This window comes from Monodon monoceros, unplaced genomic scaffold (assembly GCF_005190385.1).
Source record: "Monodon monoceros isolate NGI ecotype Baffin Bay Population unplaced genomic scaffold, NGI_Narwhal_1 Super_Scaffold_11, whole genome shotgun sequence".
Classification (NCBI taxonomy): Eukaryota; Metazoa; Chordata; class Mammalia; order Artiodactyla; family Monodontidae; genus Monodon; species Monodon monoceros.
Genome location: NW_021703767.1, coordinates 71,055,594 through 71,079,290, shown reverse-complemented (window position 1 = coordinate 71,079,290; position 23,697 = coordinate 71,055,594). Strand labels below are relative to the sequence as shown.

Genomic DNA, 23,697 nt, shown 5'->3' with positions numbered 1-23,697 from the left:
AGGGGGCCTGGGTTTGATCCCTGGTCAAGGAACTAGATCCCGCATGCATGCCGCAACTAAGAGTTTGCATGCTGCAACTAAGAGTCCACATGCTGCAACTAAGAAGTCCACATGCCACAACTAAAGATCCCACATGCTGCAACCAAGTTCCCTCATGCCACAAAATAAACAAATATTTAAATATTTTTTAAAATAAAACGGGGGAAAAGGGCCTTCCACATGTCTGGATAAGAGAAGTTGCAGTGAAGAGGAAAGGAATAAAGGGTAGGTAGAAATTCTGAAGGGTAGGAATGGCATCAGTCATCTCTTTGATTGCCAAGACTAAATAATAGTCGAGAAGTGTACAATGTTTTCAAAAGTCTAAAAGACAATAAATGTGAATCTAAGATTCTATTCCTAGCCAGCCTCACATTCAGATGTGAGGGGAAGAAAGAAATATACCTGGTCTTTCTGAAAGAGTTACTCAAGGATATACTTTAATTTTTTAATATATTTATTTAAATAATTTATTTGGTTGCTCCAGGTCTTAGTTGCGGCTTGTGGGCTCTTTAGTTGAGGCTCGCCACCTGCTTAGTTGCAGCTCACCGGCTCCTTAGTTGTGGCATGTGAACTCTTAGTTGCGGCATGCATGTGGGATCTAGTTCCCTGACCAGGGATCAGACCTGGGCCCCCTGCATTGGGAGCAAGGAGTCTTATCCACTGCACCACCAGGGAAGTCCCTCAAGGATATACTTTAGCAAAATAAAATGAAAGAGATATGAATAAGAAATAGTAAAATGTATATTTAAGCTATATGTTATAAATTTTTAGTAATAAATCATAATCTGGAACTAAACCCCAAATTCGGCAGTATAGTCTAGTGGAAAGAGCACAGGCTCTGAAGGCAGATTGCCTAGGCTCAACTCCCAACTTTGGCACTCAAACAAGTTTACTCAACTCTCCAAAGCCTCAATTCTATCATCTGTAAAATAGAAATATATAATGAATGATTTCAACATGGGATGTAGGAGAGGAAGAGAAGATGTAAGTAAAAGCTTTGCCTTAATAAAGGCAAGTAGATAGAGATATTGATTAGATTTAATAGAAAGAACAGAGCTAAATGTTTAAGGGTTACCACTACAAGAAAAGAATGTATGACAAACTCCTGAAGCATGTACCTCAAGAATGAGACATCAAGAGGAGCCTTTAGATGGTACGTAAACATGATATTTTAAAAAATCAATCACAATCCGTGATTCTGATTAACTTAGAGCCTGTCCGTTTGCTGCAATCATGTCTTTAACATCTTTCTAAATCTTAACACTTTCGTTTTCTTTTAATCAAAAAAAAGAGAACAGGCTCCAGGCAGGCAAGAGGAGCTGGCTGAAATGTAATAACATCATCTGATATTTCTTTCACTTCTATTTACATTAATTTCTATTTACAGCAAATGATACTGGCTTTCCTTTTATAGCAATAATATTATCTTAACTGAAAATAAATTGATATAGTTGTTTAGGTGAATAACTAACTAGAAAATAGTAGTAATACAGGTGGTATGCAGATATTACAAAACCAGGAAAGCGGTATGCAAATAGTTGAAGTTTGCACTAGAAAGTTGGAAATCAAGAAATAAAAATTCGATCAATTCCACTATTGGATGAGAATCTGCCTTCCAATGTAGGGGACACGGGTTCGATCCCTGGTTGGGGGACTAAGATCCCACATGTTGTGGGGCAAATAAACCTGTGCACCACAACTACTGAGCCCGCGTACTCTGTAGCCCACGTGCCACAACTAGAGAAGCCCTCACGACACAACAAAGAAGAACCCACGCGCCACAACAAAGACCCAGCACAGCCAAAAAAATAATAAATAAAATAATTTTAAAAAGGAGAGCAACAACTAGAAAGCTTGAAAAGCAGGAAACATAAAATAATATGGAAACAGGACTTCCCTGGTGGCGCAGTTGTTGGGAGTCTGCCTGCCGATGCGGGGGACGCGGGTTCGTTCCCCGGTCCGGGAGAATCCCCCATGCCGCGGAGCGGCTAGGCCCGTGAGCCATGGACGCTGAGCCTGCGCATCCGGAGCCTGTGCTCCGCAGCGGGGGAGGCCACAACAGTGAGAGGGCCACGTAGAGCAAAAAAAAAAAAAAAAAATATATATATATATATATATATGGAAACATTAAGTATAAACAAATGAAAAATCACAATAAAATTAACTGGAGTAAATTCCCCTATCAAAAAAAAACCTCTCAGATTTTTTTAATCCAACTATGAGCTATTTTTAAAAACCACAGTTAATATAATCAAAGCAAAAAGAAAGCAGGTTTGGCAATTAATATCTGGCAAAACAGAACTCAAGCCAAGAATAATTAAATGAGACAAAAAGGGATATTTTAAACTGATAAAAGGCAAGCTTTATTAAGAAGATATTACAGTTATAAACTTTTATATTCTAATAACATATTTTTGGAATATATAAAGCAAAAAATTAGAAATGTAAGAAATTGACAGATCCACAATCATCTTAGGAGACTATCACACCTCTCTGAAATTAATAGCTCAGGTAGACCAAAATAAATAACAATATGAAGAATTTGACAGCTAGACTAATAGACAATTCCACAACTTTGTACCTAACAGAGAAAACATTCTTTTAAAATATGCATGAAATAGTCATATAATGTGAGCATATATGAAGCCCAAGTAAGAGCTCTACAAATTCCAATAAGCATAACTCTTATATTTCACATTCCTAGACCATAATGGAAGACAGTAAGAGTGTAAAGGTCAAAGCATTGCTGTGAGCAATAGAAAGACAGCCTGCACTCTTTCCTCTCCAACCTTAACTACTTGGACAATTAAAAAACACCCTATTAATAAGGGGAGGGGGAAGGGTAAGCTGGGACAAAGTGAGAGAGTGGCATGGACATATATACACTACCAAACGTAAAATAGACAGCTAGTGGGAAGCAGCCGCATAGCACAGGGAGATCAGCTCGGTGCTTTGTGACCACCTAGAGGGGTGGGATAGGGAGTGTGGGAGGGAGGGAGACGCAAGAGGGAAGAGATATGGGGACATATGTATATGTATAACTGATTCACTTTGTTACAAAGCAGAAAGTAACACACCATTGTAAAGCAATTATACTCCAATAAAGACGTTAAAAAAAAAACCCTATTAAATAACTAGGGTTAAAAAGGAAATAACAAATAATAATAAAAACAACAAAAGGAAATAACAAATTGTAAACTAAAAATTATGATGCCTACAATTTACTTTTAAAGGCCCAAAAAAGGTAAGATGGATTAATGGAGGAAGGATGTATAGACGTGATAAAGCAAGAATAATAAAATGTGAATGGTAGAATCATAACTAGAAGATGGGCTTTAGGGCATTCACTGTAAAATTCTTTCAACTTTGTGTATATTTGGAAACACTCATAATAAAATGTTGGGGAAAAATAAATAAATTTCAAATTATTTGGAAAGGAATGACAATGTAAGCATTATTTATTAAAACTTCAGACTGTACTCAGAAAAGTGTTGGTTTATATGCATTTACAAGAAAATAAGGGACTTCCCTGGTGGCTCAGTGGTTAAGAATCTGCCTGCCAAATGCAGGGGACATGGGTTCAATCTCTGGTCCAGGAAGATCCCATATGCCGTGGAGCAACTAAGCCTGCAAGCCACAACTACTGAGCCCGCGTGCTGCAACTACTGAAGCCCATGCACCGACAGTCCGTGCTCCAAAACAAGAGAAGTCACTGCAATGAGACGCCCACGCACCGCAATGAAGAGTAGCCCCGCTCACTGCAACTACAGAAAGCCCGTGTGCAGCAACAAAGACCCAACGCAGGCAAAAATTTTTTAAAAAGAAAATAATAAAATTTGAAAATAAATGAATTGAGTACTTAAGAAACTAGACAAAGATTAGCAATATAAGCTCAAAGAAAATAATTATACATAATTATAGTAACTATATAATTAAATAATTATAAATAATACATGAACATAATTACTCAAAATTAAAGCAAAAACCAATGTGACAGGGAACAAAACAGATTTGCTCAATAAAACCATAAGATGGATTTTATGAAGACCAATAAAATGGTCAAACCTTTGACAAAGCTCAGCAAGAAAATGGGAGAGAAGACACAAATTTTTTAAAGTAAAGGATGGAAAAGATAACTTCAGAAATAATAGAAAAATTTAAACTGTAAGAGACTATAGATCACGTTTATACTAATAAATTTGAAATGAATGTTTTAATGAAATGGATTATTTTCTAGGAAGATATGTTACCAAAAATCACTCAAAAAGAGTTTTTTTTTAAGTAAAGACATCAGTAATCATTTTAAAAAATGGAAAAGGGAGCCAAATATCTCCTTTAAAATGATACCCAGCAAGACTGTTTATGACTGAATTTACCAGTTTCAAGGAACAAATAGTAATCTATTTTGTTCTATTTTTATTTTGTAGGTTTCAGAGTATAAAAAGATGAAAAGCTTCCCAATTCAAACTGCCAAGCTAGCATAACTGATCACAATACAACAAAGAAGCACCAAAAAATGAATCTATAGGTTAATCTCATTTATAGAATATATAAATACAAAATAAAAATCTACAATTCTAACTGTCTAGTAAAAGAATAATAAATTATGAACAAGTAGGATTTATCCCCCAAAGTCAACATCAACAAATCTATTAATGTGTTTTAATTTATTAACATATTAAAAGAGAAAAAGATCATATCATCTCAATGGATTAAAAAAAACCATCTCATAAATCTGAATGCTCATTCCCGATTAAGAAGAAAAAAAAAACTTAATATATAACTAAAAGGAAACTTTATTAACTTGATAAGGTTTACCTCCCATAAATCTACAGTGCAAACGTCATACGATCCCCATTTGTGCCAATTATCAAATCACCATCCTCTCAGCTCCAAATCATCCTTCACTGACCCCACTTTGTGAAACTTGGTGCTTGCAGTAAACATTTGTTTTGCAAGCTTGCAAAATGTGAAGCTTTGTCAGTAGAGGGCGCCAGAGGGACATGACAGAAGAGCTTCTCTCCTTGGTTCCAGTGTGCTTCCTCTTTTGTTTCAGGGGCACAGCTCACTGTGGCATGGGTGTGGGACATTCAGTGGCACTTGTTCACCAAGTTTTGCTGACACAGCAGAAGGATTCTTGCTTGCCAAACACAGTCCACAGTTCCCTGCTTGCCAGCTTTACCCTACTAGGTGTAAACCAGCTCTGACCCAGGGCAACAAAGCAAACATCCTTCCTTGCATACTGTCCTTTAGCCCTAGAGTTCTCTTTTATCCCTCCTTTGTAGCCAATTCCTTATTACCAGTTAATGATTCTTTTGTTAAGTGTTCTCTGCTCAAATTACTGATGTGGCTTCTGTCACCTAACTGGACCATAACGATATAGAATTAGTACCAGAAATAGAGTTTGTCTTCCCACCTTCTAATTCACGTCTGACTAAGGCATCTAAAATCCTTGCTTCTTCTGTTCATCAGATACAATCACCATAATGTAGTGAACATAATGTAGTGAACATATGTTTCACTGCATAATGCAGTGAAACATATGATGTTTTGTGGAAAGTCAAAGCAGGCAATATCTCTGCAGACCATAATATGGCAGAGAAAGGAGAAATGACATAGCCCTGATGCGAGACTGTAAAGGTGTACTGTTGGCCCTGTCAGGTAAAAGCAAACTGCTTCTGCAGTTTTTTCGAAACTAGTTTGGAGACAGGGACCCTAGTCAAGTTAATAGCTGCCTACCAAGTGCCAGTGGCCATTGAAGATTTTCTCCAGTAAAGATACTACATCTCGAACAGTAGCTGCAATTTGAGTCACCATGTGATTACATTTACATTAGTCCACAGTCACTCTTCAAGATCATTCAACTGCACAGGACAAACAGCTGAGTTAAACGGGGATGTGACAAGTGTCACTACCTCCACCTTGAAGCCTTTGATGTTGGCATTAATTTCTACAGTTACACCAGTGGTACAGCACTGCTTATGATTTACTATCTTGGTAGGGATGGGAAGTTCCAGAGACTTCTACTAGGCCCTTACTACCATAAAGGCCCTCACTCCATGAATCAGAGAGCCAATGTAGAAATTTTGTCTGTTATCAAGTATGTCTATTCCAATCCTATGTTCAGTAACTGGGGAAAATAACCACAGAGTGTATCCACAGAACAGGTGGGCCCAGAGCCAATCAGACTTAAGTCACCATCTATCACCTGACCACCATAATCCCCCATTTTGAAGAGGGCCTACAGTGTTGTTTTGAGTCCCTAGGAATTAGCATCAATTCAGAGCCAATGTTTAGTAATCTCAAAAGGTCTGGATATTTCCTTTTTTCCAGTGCATAGTCACTCTAATAAGTAGCCACATGTCCCTTGGGTAAGGCTTGGAGGAAGATTCACTTGTATTATTTGCAGCAGTGCTGCAGAGTTCATCCTCAGGGGGACCTGCTCCCTTCAATCAAGGTGCTCTGGGTCTGTGAATTTACTTAGTCTGGAAACTGGATGAGAGGTCTTGACTCTTCATTGTGGTGACTCAAATCAGGTTTTTGGCAACTAGACTTGGACCTTTTTCTGTTATATAGATCAAGTAATGCTTTATCAGGCTGCCCATCAATTTTGTTCCTAGAGATACCACAATTAATTAGTCATTGCCAAACAACCCTGTGGGCAAAGGCTTTCTGATTACCAGTACCTCTCTGCTGCGCTCCGTGGCAATCGTGTCCACCTTCGCGTTGGTAGTTAGGTGCTGCCACATGTCCTCTGGCACTCCATGAGCCCATCATCCCCACCAGGTATTCCCATTCTAAGTTGCAGGGTCTTATTCTTTCCCAAGGAACCCTAACTTGCACATGAGAAACTTGGCATGACTATGAATTCATGTGTAATAGTGCTATACTCCACCTTCCTTGGTCTAACACGCTTAGAATCCATTCCCATACATATCCCCTGGGTTTCTGTCAATATATATCAGTAAAGTCTTGTAATTCTTTTGGAGTGTAAGCTATTTCCTTCGAGTTATAGTTATCTGAGTTATCTATCAACCTGGGATCTGCTGAGATTTGACCCTAGTGATGGATCCAGGGACAAAAGGGGTGATTGCAGTCGGTCTTGAGAATGAGCATCCCTTTTCAAGGCATCTGCCTCAGATGAAGTTATTATCACAGGGTTTTCAGGAAAAGGAAGACTAATCTCAGACATAGGAGGGCAGGTTAATTCCACTGGCAAGAGAGGCTTACAGTGACTTGGGGGTTCAAGACTGTCAATTACATAAATCTGAGTCCAACTAGGTATTCCCATTCTAAGTTGCAGGGTCTTATTCTTTCCCAAGGAACCCTAACTTGCACATGAGAAACTTGGCATGACTATGAATTCATGTGTAATACTGACTGAAACATCATTAAAACCAAGAATAGAAAAACGGGGCCACATTATTATTACTACTACTACAAAACATCACACTTGCCACTCTATCTGTACAATAAGCCACAAAATGGAAATAGACATATAAATAATGAAAGGGAAAATATAAAATTGTTATTATCTACAGTCAATAAGATTTTCTACCTAGAATATCCAAATGAATCAACTGAAAAACCATTAAAACTAATATGAGAGGACATAAGGGATCTAGAACAATATTACAAAAATGAATAGAATTTCCATATACCATGCACTTAGAGACATGTCCACTGACAGAAGGATGGTTACCTAAATTTTGGTATAACCCCCTCATGGCATGTTATATAGCAATTGTACTGCCTTAGAAAACATTAAAGACAGGGACTTCCCTGGTGGTACAGTGGTTAAGAATCTGCCTGCCGGGCTTCCCTGGTGGCACAGTGGTTGGGGGTCCACCTGCCGATGCAGGGGACTCGGGTTCGTGCCCCGGTCTGGGAGGATCCCGCATGCCGCGGAGCGGCTGGGCCCGTGGGCCATGGCCTCTGGGCCTGCGTGTCCGGAACCTGTGCTCCGCGGCAGGAGAGGCCACGGCAGTGAGAGGCCCGCGTACCGCAAAAAAAAAAAAAAAAAAAAAGGATCTGCCTGCCAATGCAAGGGACACAGGTTCAAGCCCTGGCTGGGGAAGATCCCACCTGCCGCAGAGCAACTAAGCCCGTGCGCCACAACTACTAAGCCTGATCTCTAGAGCCTGCGAGCCACAACTACTGAGCCCACGTGCCACAACTACTGAAGCCCACATGCCTAGAGCTTGTGCTCCACAACAAGAGAAGCCACCGCAATGAGAAGCCCGTGCACCGCAACGAAGAGTAGCCCCCGCTCGCCATAACTAGAGAAAGCCCATGCGCAGCAATGAAGACCCAACACAGCCAAAAATAAATCTATTTTTTAAAAAAAGAAAACATTAAAGACAAAGTAAATTCTTTTAAAAAAACCGAGTCTGGAAAAACATATATAGTATGATCCCATTTATGTCAAAAACAAATATAAATAAATACTAAAAACAAGTATTTAGGTACATACACAAATATGTACATGAAAGGAAAAGAATATGGAAGAAATCTTTGGAAAGGGAAGTGATTAAGAAAGCTTTCGCTTTTTGAAAATCTATGTATTTCTGTACTGTTTCCAATTTTTCATTAAAAAGTATTTGTGTATCACTTGTGTTATTAGGCCGAAGATGTGAGGAACACTAACTTCATGCATCCAACATCCATTTGTCCACCCACTCATCTGATCGTCATCAAATACCTGCTATACTTCTAACATTTGAAACAGGTAACATGATACATAATCCTGAAATTACAGGGGTACAGGTTCTAATAGCCTACTGATATATTTTTCAGTAAAGTCCTGTGAGATAGCATCTAGAAATTATTTTCTTTAACCACAGATTTAGAATTATTTGCTGAAAATTCATCCAGTTTCTCAAAGGCAGGCTATATCATGAGTAAGCTGGAAATTTTTTCCTTATTCATCCAACAGGGATATTTTGAAAGGTTCCATTCAGCTTGGTTTGTTATTAGTATTGGAAATACTAATTAAAACCATTCAGTCATATATAATTCAGACAAGAAGAAATGAAATAAGTAAATAAATACATGGAAAAATGGTCAATTCTATTAGTAAGCAAAAAATGCAAAATAAGACAATTCATTAAATTAGTAGACTTTTAAAAATATCTAAAACATTGCAGTACACTGTGGGACAGGACCAAAGATGGATGGAGTGATAGAATTGAGGAATGTTAAGCCCTCTGTCATAAAGCAGACCAGTGCCTTTGTAGAAGGAGTGAAAATGCGCATTTATAAGCCCCTAATGGATCGTCCTAAATGCCAAGGATTAGAATCCCGGATCCAGCATTTTGTATGTAGGGGATGCACGGAGCACACACATTTATTCCCTGAGGAAGAAACAAAAGCCAAAAGGGACTGTAATGACACACTAGAGGAAGAAAATACTATTTTGGAGAAACCAACAAAGACAGTTTGTGTTGATACAGAAATTAAAAGCATCATTTAACCACAGAAAACTCACCAAGATCTAGGAGGCAACAAAAGACTATTAGGCTAAAGAAGTTCTTGCTTGAATAAGAAAGAATTTAAACATTCTTTCATTCCTGTCCAAAAGAATTAGAGATGGAAGAAGCAAAAAGCAATTTTAAAATGGACATATATTTACATACACCTGGAAAACTGTGCCTTGTGTTCAAATTCATTAAAGCCAGATCCTGCAAGTAAAAAAAAAAAAAAAAAAAAAAAATCGAAAACGGCTAGTTCTATTGAGGATACCTTGAAATTAGTGCTTGCATAAATTGCTGATATCAGTGTAAAACAGAAAGCACTAGCATTATGTATCAAAAGTCACAAAATAACAGACTCTCTGAATTAATAATCTCATGCTTGAGATTTACTTTTAGTAAGTAATTGCAATGAATAAAACAGTTATTTGGGCAAAGCTTTCATTACTGAATTATTTATAATAATGAAACTTTGGAAATAATCTAAATATCCAAAACAAAAGAGTAACAAATTATGGAATAACCATTCAATGGAACATTATAAAACCACTTAAAATTATTTTATGAAGAGACTGCAATAAAATGGAAAAATGAGTAAAAAACCAACTGGCAAATTTTTAAAAATTAATTAATTTATTTTTGGCTGTGTTGGGTCTTCATTGCTACATGCAGGCTTTCTCTAGTTGTGGTGAGTGGGGGCTACTCTTCATTGCGGTGCACAGGCTTCTCATTTCAGTGGCTTCTCTTGTTGCGGAGCATGGGCTGTAGGCGTGCGGGCTTCAGTGGTTGTGGCATGTGGGTTCAGTAGTTGTGGTGCATGGGCTTAGTTGCTCCATGGCACGTAGGATCTTCCCAGACCAGGGCTTGAACCCGTGTCCCCTGCATTGGCAGGCGGACTCTTAACCACTGTGCCACCAGGGAAGTCCCCAATTGGCAATTTTTTAAAAATCTTCCCTCAACTAAGAATATGCTATTTTTATAATTTTAAGAAATCAGGAAATTTTAGTTTTAAATTATGACTATGAAGCAATATAGGAACAAGAAAAGTTTCTTATATAGTGCCAAATGATAAAGGTATAAGACAAAATTTTACCTGTACTCAAATTACAGCTTTATAAAATATTTATCCAGATGGATAACTTTTAAAGAAAAGTGGGCTATACAGCTCATTTATTAGGCTGGTAGAATCATGGTTGATTTTTCTTTCCTTAAATTTTTTTTGCTGTCCTTGGTATTTTATAAGCAGGACACAAACATGTCAGAGGATAAGAAAGTTTTGGGGACCCACCTGCTGCTCCTTTCTAAGGAATATTTCAATCTCTGCATGAATCCGGTTCTCTTCTTCAGTTTTCAGCCTTAGTTTCTGTGAGAACAACAAGCCAAAGTCAGGAATTCTTCCCAATGGGGCTGAAAGTGAGTTCTCAAGATCAGGGGTGTAGCTGTGACAGTAGTACAGGTCTTCTCTACCAGCTGGGATCCTAAGATTCTGAGATATTGCTCCAGAGCAGCAATTCCGTTCCCTTCAACTCAATTCACGTTCACAACATGGCTGAGCCATGTCTGGCACTGTGCTAGACACAGGCAGCTGCCCAGAGCAAAAGGGCCATAATCCTGTGGCCTGGAAACTGGTATCCATTTAAGGAGAGAAACAATGCTTCAAGGGCACAAGCTTCTCAGGCCTACAGAAGGAAATTCCAGAGTGCAAGAAAAAAGTTTGTTGTCATAGTCTTAAGCCACACTTGGGAAGTAAGCTTTCAAATAAGTCAGAGAAAGGAGTCGCCTCCTGCACACAGGTGATACGCTCTACTGATGTTTGCTCCTTCTCACCGACCACTTGTTCTTTTAGCCATTTAGTCTTCCTCCTCTAATGAGGGTCTACCCTTGTTTCTTTCTCCTGACATTTTTCACTGTGACTTCTCATTTCTGTAAATGTAGGTTTGCATGAAGTTCAGCCCTCTAGATTTTGTATTTCTTAATGGAGGGATGAAAGATACTGGTTGAGTGAGAAAAGTAGCAGCAAAAACCTGCAGCTGCTGAACATCTTGTTTTGCCCTCTCCCTATAATTACCAGGAGAAATGGCAAGTGGTTTTATAAAGTAAGGATAAAGTGACCAAGAGAAGAAAGTACAACCAATTTTCAAAGTCATTACAAAAAACCAGGAGATGTAAGCTACAGCCCATCAGAATCTCTGCCTGCAAAAAAGCAAGTCCTCATTCTTTTTTTGTTTTTAACCTCAAATGTTAGGGTTGCTGGAGAGAGAGAGCAAAGATTGGGAAAGTCTCCCTCGCTCTCCTCCTTTGTCAGCTGAGGCAAATCAGGAGCGACAGCTTGACTGCCAGCTACCTGATTCATTCCTAATTAACAGTGATTACCTCAATCTCTTCCAGCAAGAGCTCCTCTGTTTTGCTACATTTTTTCTGGGTCTGGGAAATCTGCAGCTCAGCGTTTCTCTTCATATAGCGATTCTCCATGTTGGTTTTTGCCTTCATCTCTTGCAACTGGTCCTTGAGGTGAGCAATATATTCATGCCGACTCTGTAGAGGTAAGACCAGGTTTCTAAATTAAAATACATTCTACCTCCATTCAGCTCAGTCAGTGGCTTAAGCTTACCTTTTGTTCTTTTTTTTTATATATATAATTTAAGATTATTGTATTTCCTTACAAGAGGAATGTTTTAACAAATTTTACATGTGTCAATCAACCCTTGTTCAAATTGGGCACACATCAAATCTAGCATTATGGGAGTTTTATTTGGAAGTGAACTTTTAACTATCAATACAAATGCCAAGATACTACACAAAACATCCACAGGAACTTTTTTCATCTTTTTTTGAATTGTTCACAAACATTTCCTACATAATCCAACATACAACAGAGAAATGGTACATTCTTTCTTTCAATTTGCATACAATGGAAAAACAAAAGTTTAACTAATAGACACTACCAAGCTGACAGTTTAAGTCTATAAGTGAGAAATTATCTAATAAAAAATAATCAGAATTTATTTAGCATCAGTCACTTATATAACCAAGTATTATTCTGATTAATAAAACTTGCCACCATTAGGCTTCTGGTATATTCTTATACCAACTACTCCATCTGTTGTACTGCTTCCCACCTTGGTTCTTCACAACTACAAACAGAAAATCGTTGCAAAGTAGGGGCAAGCATTTGCAAAAACAAAGAAAAATCTCCAGCTTATTAGAAGCATGAATGTGTGGTGGAATTTCCTCCCAAGCAATGGACTTTCAAATCACTTAAGAAATCACCAGAACTGAATGTGTCAAGATATTTGCCTAAGTCCAAGAAGAGATGCATTTATTTATATCCAAAAGAGGAGTGAAAATTAAAATTAGTGTTTAGTTTGGGGGCAGGTTGGGGGAATTCAGCCATTTAAAAAATGACCATCTTAAAAAAAAATGACCACCGGGCTTCCCTGGTGGCGCAGTGGTTGAGAGTCCGCCTGCCGATGCAGGGGACGCGGGTTCGTGCCCCGGTCCGGGAAGATCCCACATGCCGCGGAGCGGCTAGGCCCGTGAGCTATGGCAACTGAGCCTGCGCCTCCGGAGCCTGTGCTCCGCAACGGGAGCGGCCACAACAGTGAGGGGCCCGCGTACCGCAAAAAAAAAAAAAAAAGTCACTCACTCTGCTGCTGTTTCAAAATTTCAATGTTCGTTTTTGCACACCCTCCCCCAACCCCCAAGCCTGTTTGTAAGGAACTAAAACATTACATCTGGTGAACAGCAAAGATTTCACTACACCTCAAATGCAGAACACCTATGAAGCAGAGGAATGTTGGCTTTTTAAACAGTAGCAGATAAAAAAAAAAAAAAAAAAAGATGCAGGACCCCTTCAGTTCTTCACTAGACTTAGAAAAACTTTCCAGAATACTGCTTCACACTGTCCTGCAGCAAATCCTGAGCATTCTGTATCTGGTCCCGTGTTCCTGTAATGGTAATGATCCGATCTTCGGACCCTTCTAAAGGCTCATCAATTTTGATCGAAGCTCCTGACTCATGATGGATTTGTTTAATCCGCTGACCACCTTTGCCAATAATAGATCCAGCCAGATCTTTAGGAATAGTTACTTGTGTAGTAATAATAGGTCCACCAAGATCACCGTATGAGCCACGACCCCCTGCATAGGAATAATCATATCCAGAGCCACCCTGTGGTTCATAAGCCATCTGCCACTCTGACGGGCTCCATGTATCTACTGCAGAGTCCCAGATTTCATCAGCACTGAAACTAACCACGCCATCATAACAGTCTCCAGCTCTCCCTCTTCTGTCATAGGCCATTAGCTCTCCTCCTCTAGGTGGTGGTGGTGGAGGAAGAGGAAGATTCCGAGCTCTGCCACCACCCGGGCCCCCTCGTCCAGGAGGAGGTGGAGGAGGTCCTCGACGAGGGCTCATATCATCATAATCCCTTCTGGATGGACCATAAGGCTGAGCGTGTCCTTTGATGGGAGACTCTGATATAAGATCAAGGATGATCTTTATGCAGTCTACAACCCTATCAGGTTTTCCTCTGTCAGAGTGGATTGAGGACAACATTCCTGGAAAAGCTTGATTGTTGTCTGAGTGTTCTCTCAAAGTTCTTTGATTTTAGCACCTTTGACCCCAATAATTCCTCCAGCCAGACTCTGATGAATCAAGAGTCTCAACTCGCCGTCAAAGTCGCTTCCTTTATAGTGTTGGTAATTTAAGCATTCCACAGCATCAGATTCGAGTGGGAGCTGGCTGGTTGCAGTGGGTGATGGCAACTGCAGGCCCTCTTCCAAGATAGGGATGATTTTCTTCAGAATTTCTCCAATTGTTTCAGTACCAGCACTGTTACTCAATATGCACTCGGGGCCACTGCTGTCTGGGACTGAAACACTGGCATTGTAGTCTGTACGGAGAGCCTTAATATTCTTGCCTCCTTTTCCAATCACTGCCCCAGCATTCTTGCTCTGAAGCAGAAGGCGTCATTCAACCATCTCATCAGTGTTTCTAGATCTTTTAAAAGCTTGTTCGTCTTCCATATCTTCAGCAGGGCGTTTACCTAATTCACCATTGGTTTTGGTGTTGGGAAAGTTTCCTCTGGCTGTTCAATTTCCATTTTCTTGTATTAAAGGGGCACACCAATCAGTTATTAAATATATCTTTGCAGGGCAGAACTGAAGTGTTCTGGGCGGGACCAATTGACACCCTTGTGCTGCAGTAGCCGGGCAAGGCTAGCAGCCCTATGCTGCTGTGTGGCCTCAGCCAGTCACAGCTAGACAGAGAACCTACCTTTTGTTCTTATATTTCAACAAGGAACTGGGTCTATTTTTCTGCTATCACACTATGGGAAATTTACCCAATAATCATGGATGGTATAAATGAAAATGAAAGATAAGTAGTTCTCAGCATCAGGACGGTGAGATTCTTTCCTAGGCACACTATTTGGGTACCCTGTATCCACACAAATTTCCCATTACTATCTCATTTTGGTGGAAAGAGCACTGAACTAAATGATCAGAAGACCTAACTTCCCACCCAAGCCCCACCAGCTGTGTGAATTTGGCCACATCAGTTAAACTCTCTAAGTCTTACCTTCTTTAAAATAGAAACATTAATATCTACCCTGCCTGCAATATCTTAGCAAGTAATTATAAGGATTAATTGACAATATGTGTGAAAACTCTTCACAGGTTCCAAAGTGCTTGGCAATTTCTTTTCTTTCTTTAATTGAGTTAACATTGGTTTATAATATTATGTAAGTTTCATGTGTACATTATATTTCAACTTCTGTATACATTACAATGTGCTCACCACCAAAAGTTTAGTTTCCATCTGTCACCATACAGTTGACCCCCTTTACCCATTTCCCACCCCTAATCCTTTCCCCTTCTGGTAACCACTACTCTGTTCTACATGTTTGTTTTTGTTTGGTTTGTTCATCTATTTTTGTTTTGTTTGTTTGTTTTAGATTCCACATGAGTGAAATTATATGTTATTTATCTTTCTCTGTCTGACTTATTTCACTTAGGATGATAATCTCAGTGTCCATCCATGTTGTCACAAATAGCAAGACTTCATCCTTTTATGGCTGAGTAATATTCCATTGTATATATACTGTGTATATATACGTACCACATCTTCTTTATCCATTCATCTGTCAGTGGGCACGTAGGTTGTTTTCTTATCTTGGCTATTGTGGACAATGCTGCAATGAACATAGGGGTACGTATATCTTTCTGAATTAGTGTTTTCATGTTCTTTGGATAAATACCCAGAAGTGGAATAAATGAATGATATGGTAGTTTTATTCTTAATTCTTTGAGGAATCTCCACACTGTTTTCCATAGCGACTGCACCAATTTACTTTCCCACCAACAGTACACGAGGGTTCCCTTTTCTCCACATCCTTGCCAACACTTGTAATATCAGGCCTTTTTGATAATAAGTGCTTGGCAATTTAATGGCCTTGGTATTCATTTTTAAAATAGTTATTATGTATCAGGCATTGGACTAGACTCTAGGTAAATAGTAAAGGCCTAAATAGACATGGTCCTTGCCCTCACAGAGCTTACAATCTAGTGGGAAAGATGTCATTAAAAGGAAACTTTTAGTTTTAAACTTTTTAAAATGTGCAATATGCTATGAAAGAAAAGGTTATGAGAGAAAATAACAAGAGAGACCTATGTTAGATTGGATAGTCCAAGAAAGGATTCTCTGAGAAAGGAATGTTTACTCTGACACCTGAAGGGTAAGAAAAGTGGGTTGCGCTTCCCTGGTGGTGCAGTGGATAAGAATCTGCCTGACAATGCAGGGGACACGGGTTTGAGCCCTGGTCGAGGAAGATCCCACATGCTGCGGAACAACTAAGCCCGTGTGCCACAACTACTGAAGCCCACGCACCTAGAGCCTGTACTCGGCAACAAAAGAGGCCACTACAATGAGAAGCCCACACACCGCAGTGAAGAGTAGCCCCCGCCCCCGCCCTGCTCTCCGCGCCCCTCCCGGGCGTCGGGGCCGTCGGCCTGCGGCCCTCAGTGCGTCCGCGCGTGCGCCCGAGGGAGGCCCCGCGTCCGCCGCTCGCGGCTCGGCGCGCGCCCCGCGACACGGAGGCCGAGCGGGGGCAGGGGGCTGCCCGCCATGACCCCCTGGAGCGCGGCGTGAGGGGACCGAGGTGAGCGCTGGCAGGGGCGCGGCGGGCGGGCGCGCTCGGGCGTCTCGGCGGCCTTTGTGTGTCTGCTCCCGGCCGGCCTGGGCCGCCCCCGGCTCTCCGTCTCTCCCGCGTCTGCCTGTGTCTGTGTGTCAGCGCCGCTGCCTCCCGCGGGCCTACCTTCTGCTCCTGTCCGTGTCTCTTTCGGCGTTTTTGCAAAGCATTTGTCACCGTGTGTCTGTCCCAGTCTTGTTCTGCCTTTCTGTCACGTTTCGGCGTCAGAGGGTCAGGATTAATGTTGGTGTCTCCGTTCGCCATGTGTCTCTAGTCTCTGTGCATCTCTCCCCGCCGTCTTCCCATCTCATTTTTGTCCTGGTGCCCGTGTCCTCCAAGCCCGAGTCCCTCTCCGCGGGTCTGTCGTTTGGTCTAGGGTCTGCCCCTTACCCCAGGTTCTTGAGTTAGTTTTGGTGAAGAACCCGGCTCTGGAATCAGAGGCCCACTTTTTGCGAGCCTGTAAGATTTGTCAGGTGATTTATCACCAAACCTTAGTTTCCTAGTCTTTAAAATTAGTGTGTTTATGTTTCCTGCGTAATAGGGCAGCTTTGCCTAATAACAGAGGTGATGCTTTAAAGTGCCTAACCCTGGCGCGTAGTAAGTGTGTAGTTAACTGCTGGGAGCTCTGGTTTCCATTATTATTTGTAGATTTTTTTGTTCCAGACAGGTGACCTTTGATATCGTTTGATATCTGACTACCCCTTGGAGAATTTTGCCGTATGATTTGTCTTTTATTCGATCTAGTAATTCTCTTTGGGCTAAGCAATTTTGAAAAACGTAGTCTTGTTTTAAGCGGTTATCTGTGAAGTTTTAGTTTTGCTGTGAAGGTTGAATATATCTTCTACTGCCCGTTAATATAAACACACGGTGTTAAGATAGCACATTTTCTGATGGCCACCCTTTTAGAAATAGTTCTATTTTTTCTCTGACAATAAAAGTAGCCAACGTTATTGAACTACTACCCACGGGGCGCAGTGCCAAGAACTTTATGTATCCATTGTATTTAATCAACAGTTCTGCCGGGTGGAATCTTTTCCTTCATTTCAGAGTTGAGCAAACTGAATCTCAAACCCAGATTTCGTGTTCTTCTCCATTTTTCTTGTCTCTTATTTCCCTGTCCCAGGTTACTGCCTCTTTTCGTTTCAGGGTTGCCGTCTTTTCTCGTTGCCCGCCTGCCTCACTCTCTTTCCATGTTTCTTTATCTGTTTCTCTTGTCTTTGTCTGCCCAGCTCTCTCTGTGCCTCTTTTTCTTCTTCTCTCTCTTTCCCTTTCCTTTCAGTCTCCTACTGTTAGTTGTCAGATCAGCTCTTCGTCTTAGTGTGTCTGGCTGGGTCTGTCTTGGCACCCATGCCATCTCTTTTCAGCTGTTCACATCTGTCTCCAAGTGCGTGCTCTCCTGTGTTCAAGGCAGGGGCCAGCCACCTCCCCGGGGACTCAGGTTGTAGGAGATCTCCGTAGGTCTCTGCCTGTGGCTAGCGTGCTGGAAAGGTTGTAGACGGTGTGGTCAGAGCCTGCTCTGCAACCGGGCTGCTCCGGAGATGCGGTGACCTGCCAGTCCCTGCCGCGGCCTCCCTCCTCCCGCCGCCCTGTCTCTGCATGCCTTGGGGGGCCAGCCCCCCTCCCCACCGCCAGCCACCATGTCGGCCTCCTCACTGCGGCGCCAGATGAAGAACATCGTCCACAACTACTCGGAGGCTGAGATCAAGGCTCGGGAGGCCACGAGCAACGACCCCTGGGGCCCGTCCAGCTCCCTCATGTCTGAGATTGCCGACCTCACCTACAATGTCGTCGCCTTCTCGGAGATCATAAGCATGATCTGGAAGCGGCTCAACGACCACGGCAAGAACTGGCTGCACGTCTACAAGGCCATGACGCTGATGGAGTACCTCATCAAGATGGGCTTGGAGCGCGTGTCAGAGCAGTGCAAGGAGAACACGTACGCCGTGCAGACGCTGAAGGACTTCCAGTACGTGGACCGCGACGGCAAGGACCAGGGTGTGAACGTGCGTGAGAAGGCCAAGCAGCTGGTGGCCCTGCTGCGCCACGAGGACTTGGTGCGGGAGGAGCGTGCCCACGCGCTCAAGACGAAGGAGAAGCTGGCGCAGACCGCCACGGCCTCCTCCGCAGCCGTGGGCTCTGGGACCGCCCGAGGCAGAGCAGGCCTGGCCGCAGAGCAGCAGGGAGTAGGAGCTGCAGCTCCAGCTGGCCCTGGCCATGAGCAAGAAGGAGGCCGACCAGACCCCGTCCTGCGGCCCTGAGGATGACGTCCAGCTGGCCCTTAGTTTGAGCCATGAGGAGCACGAAAAGGAGAAGCGGATCCCCCATGGGGACGACCTGCGGCTGCAGATGGCCACAGAGGACAGCAAGAGGGAGACTGTGGGCCAGGAGGAGGGGAGCTGGAGCTGCTCGCCGGAGAGGTACCCGCTCGCAGTCCCGGTGCCTTTGACATGAGCGGGGTCGGGGGCTCTCTGGCCGAGGCTGTGGGGAGCCCCCCCCGCCTGCAGCCGCCCCGACGCCCACGCCGCCCACGCGGAAGGCCCCTGAGTCGTTCCTGGGGCCCAATGCCGCCCTGGTGGACCTGGACTCGCTGGTGAGCCGGCCAGACCCCACGCCACCAGGAGCCAAGGCCTCCAACCCCTTCCTGCCGAGTGGAGGCCCGGCCACCGGCCCCTCCATCACCAACCCCTTCCAGCCTGCGCCCCCGGTGACACTCACCCTGAACCAGCTCCGGCTCAGCCCTGTGCCCCCGGTCACTGGAGTGCTGCCGACGTACATCTCTCCCCTTGGCAGGGGCCCTGGCCTGCCCCCCCCATGATGCCCCAGGGATCTCTGGCCCCCAACACTAAACCCTTCCTCCTATAATCCAGGGCCGGAGGGGGCTTCCCCCATTCCTGCTCCCTGGGCGACCAATGTTGTGAGTGCATGTGAAGCGGGGGACCCCTGCCCCCACCCCAGCGTCCTTCCCCCTCCTGGGGCCCACTCACACTACACCCTCTCCCCACCATCCCCGACCCTGCCTCCCTCCCCGGAGAGAAACTGGACCTGGGGATGGGGAGGGATGCGGCCGGAGGGGGACCCCTGCCCACAGCATTAGAAGGGGGAGGGACAACGGGGGGGTCTCCCCACCCATCTCCCTCCCTCCCAACTCCTGACTGGCCCCTCAATCAGTGCTTGAGCCTCCTCGTCCCCTCATGCACCCCTCGGTGAATCCTTGGTGATGATTTTGGCAACTTCGGGAATAAATGGCAATTCTTATGGGAAAAAAAAAAGAGTAGCCCCCGCTCACCGCAACTAGAGAAAGCCCTCATGCAGCAATGAAGACCCAACACAGCCAAAAAATAAAGTAAAATTAAAAAAAAAAAAAAAGTGGGGTTGAGGGGAATTCTAAGAAAAAGGAAAAATGTATGCCAAAGTCCTGAGGCAGCAATAATGCCTGATTTTATGCTGATCTAGAGTTTCTTAAAGCAGTTTGCCCTTACCTCATCCTATTGACTCCAGCATGTATAATAAACATTTCCAATGCTGGAGCTGCCACAGAGGTATATAGCACTGGGTAGATGTTCTCAGAATAGGATTCCAAGGAGTTATTTCCCCACTGGGCCTAGGGATTCTCATTTCCCTTAAATTTTGAGTGCTGGAAAACTGGAAGTAGAGATAGGTAGATAACATACATACATATAGAGATACATCTTATGTAAGCTAGAAGCCTGAGCCTTCAAGGAGAAGGTCGGCTGTTAAAGAAGTCCTTCACTTACCTCAGCTTTGCCATGATTATTGAGGTTAGATGCAGTAACCATGAAGGATATGAACCCACCTCTACTCATTTTGACCAGTCATAAAAGGAGTCAAAGGCCACAAGCTGGATGTCCTAGAACCCTAAAATCTTAATGGCAATATTGAGAGGGATCTTCTTAATGGTGCTCAGTTATTTTGAGTACAAATTCTTGCCTTTGACCCTCATAGTGACCATCTGTATTCTACGGCTGGATGAAGAGCATTTTGTACCTCTTCCTTAGCAGGAGTTAATCATGAAAATTTGTTTCTTACACCTGGGTTCACACGAATGTCTAGATTGGGTAGCCCGACATCAACTACAGTCCTACCGATTTCTCATCCTTTTGTTCTTCACTCAGCAACCCCATTGCCATCCATGGTCACTGACTGCACTTTGGAAAGCTCTGTGCTATCTTGGAAGCTTTGCATGATATCTTAAAACATCCCTGAACTGCTCCACACTCCAAGCCATACTTTGTTTTTTCTCTGGCCACACTATTACTAATTTTCACATGTTACCTCGCTCTTTTCTTCACTCATACCCTCAGCTTTTTGCATTCTTTAATGACTAATTTCCTTTTGGGGGGCCAGAAATAGAAAAAGTACCAAAGAGAATAGGTTGACATGATGATGATGAACTCTAGGCTCCAAAATGGATTAAAGAATTAAATACAGATAGAGAAAACATGCTTGTTAAATTTGCAAACAACTCAAAGCTGGTATATGATACGTAAGAGACATTAGAATTCAAAACCCTGTTGATTATTAGAACTCTGGACTGACTCCAAGAAGAAGCAAAGATGAAAGTAAAGTCCTGATTTTGGTCAGAAGAATCTTGTAAGTTGAGAATTGTGAAGACCTAACTTGTCTTCCAACACTTTCATTAGAGGCTTACCCAGCTTCTAACATGAGAACCTGAGGTTAGGGCCCCACCACTGGTTGTTGTAATAGCAGCACTGTAAAAAGGTGCCTCCCTTCCCTTGTATTCTTTAGATTTCTCAGAGTCTTCCTTTTACTGTGCTTCTTCTAATGGTTTGTCCTCAGAATCTTCACAATCATGAAAGAATATTGCCATACAATATTGTGAAAAGCATTTGGAGTGCTTCCTCTTTGTTTATATTACCGCAATTTGTGGCACTGTATACTGTTCATATAACAGGGAAAAAATTCTCCCCTATCCTCTGTTGTGGTTAGACATCTATAATAGTGTGTACAGTTTTAGGCATCACATTTTTTTTAACATCTTTATTGGAGTATATAGTTATCACATTTAAGAAGTTTACTCAGAAGAGATTATCCAAGACAGTGAAGTGTGCGAAAATTTTAGTACAAAAGGAAAGAAAAGAGGAAATTGGTGTGATTGGAAAGGTAATAGTTCAAATGGAAATGAAAGCAGTGGGTGGAATTGGAGCCTGAAACTTTAGAAGTTCTGACTTGATCATGCTTCATCTGCATTTTAGAACGGGAGACTATTAGACTCAGTTTATTCATAGACTCTCATAGAATCAGCCAGTATTCTTAGTTACAGACGGACAGGCAAATATAAATGTTAATTTAATACAGAACTCTATTTTTTTCCCGTGGCTTTTATCACTTTAATAGACCACATTTCCATTTTCCTTTTTCCATCCAACCAAAGAGGCAGCCTGAGGTATAAGACAAGTTCCATCTTCTCCAGCTCCCCAAAATTTCAGGAACCAGTACTCTCCTCCCTACTTTGTGTTCAATTATGAAAACAGACACTACCATTAAAAGCCTCTGGGGGAATTCCCTGGCTGTCCAGTGGTTAGGACTCAGTGCTTTAAGTGCCATGGGCCTGGGTTCAATGATCCCTGGTCGAGGAACTAAGATCCCACAAGCCCCACGCTGTGGCTGGGGAAAAAAAAAGACTTCTGCTCACAATATTGTGGCAGCCATCGGAGCGTTATTAACTCTAATTGGTTGACAGCTTCTTTCCATTACTAAAGCTTCTCTGAATTCAAATAACAAGTCCAGAAGTCTAGATCTGAAGGCAGTTTGGGGATTTGGAAGTAAAGTTTGGTCTGCTTTGAAAACCCACAAATATGCTGCATCAGTCCATGATTGATCATGGAGAAAGCTCTAGACACCATGGACAGCCAGGGTTATGATAATGGGTTATGGTGAAGGCAGATCTCCTCTTAGTGAGAATCTTAAAAGGAATTCATACAACTGAAGATCCTTGGCCTATAACTCAGTATTTCTATGCTGGATCTTTGTTGCATATTGGAAGATGAAGAAACAGCATGACACCTGGGTTCACTTATTAGTATGACTTAATCATGGTTTTACAGTCATAGCCTGTAAGCATTTTATATCTTCCTCTGTTTCCACATTGTCAACATGGAAGGCTGTAAGTTTGTGCAGAACAGCTGTACAGAGAAGAACCAGAGTAATCAGAGGCCCATGGCAATAGCGTTAAAACTAGATGCCTTTGACTTGGCACAGGGTAATTGAAGACAAATGTTATATAACCTTTTAAATAGTTACATAATATAATAACTTCTTTTTTTTTACTTATTTATTATTATTATTATTTTTAAGTTGCATTGGGTCTTCATTGCTGCGCGCAGGCTTTCTCTAGTTGCGGCGAGCAGGGGCTCCTCTTGGTTGTGGTGCGCGGGCTTCTCATTGCGGTGGCTTCTCTTGTTGCAGAGCACGGGCTCTAGGCGTGCGGGCTTCAGTAGTTGAGTTATGTGGGCTCTAGAGCGCAGGCTCAGTAGTTGTGGCGCATGGGCCCAGTTGCTCCGCGGCATGTGGGATCCTCCCGGCCCAGGGGTTGAACCAGCGTCCCCCGCACCAGCAGGCAGACTCTTAGCTGCTGTGCCACCAGGGAAGTCCCGCAAGTTCTCTTTAATGGTGTCTTGACTATTTTTGGTCCTTGGCATTTCAATATAAATTTTAGAATCAGTTTGTCAAGTCTCACAAAAATGAGTAAATAAGTAATTAAATTAAATCCAATCAAGATTCTGATTGGGATTGAATTCAATGTATCAATCAATTTTGGAAGAATCCACATCTTTTTAATATGGAGTCTTCCAATCCATAAACATAAACATAGTATATCCCTCCAATTATTTAAATATTATTTAATTTTTCAGTACTGTTTTATAGTTTTCTGCAAAGAAGTCCTGCACGTTTTGTTGTTGCCACTGGATTCATTGCTAGATATTTGATATTTTTGATGATATTGTAAATATATATATT

The 23,697-nt window shown here is 42.4% G+C and overlaps 1 protein-coding gene and 1 pseudogene across 1 annotated transcript in view; both read right to left on the bottom strand.

Moving 5' to 3' along the window:
* The window catches only part of IQCG (IQ motif containing G), a 41,365-nt gene that overhangs the window by 3,618 nt on the left and 14,050 nt on the right, over positions 1–23,697 (bottom strand). The window contains exons 7-8 of the mRNA XM_029214603.1: positions 11,883–12,044; positions 10,798–10,872 (exon numbers count right to left, since the gene is read on the bottom strand). Coding sequence (XP_029070436.1) covers positions 10,798–10,872; positions 11,883–12,044 — 237 coding nt within the window. The remainder of the gene's footprint in view (positions 1–10,797; positions 10,873–11,882; positions 12,045–23,697) is intronic.
* On the bottom strand, positions 13,380–14,613 carry LOC114890757 (annotated as a pseudogene).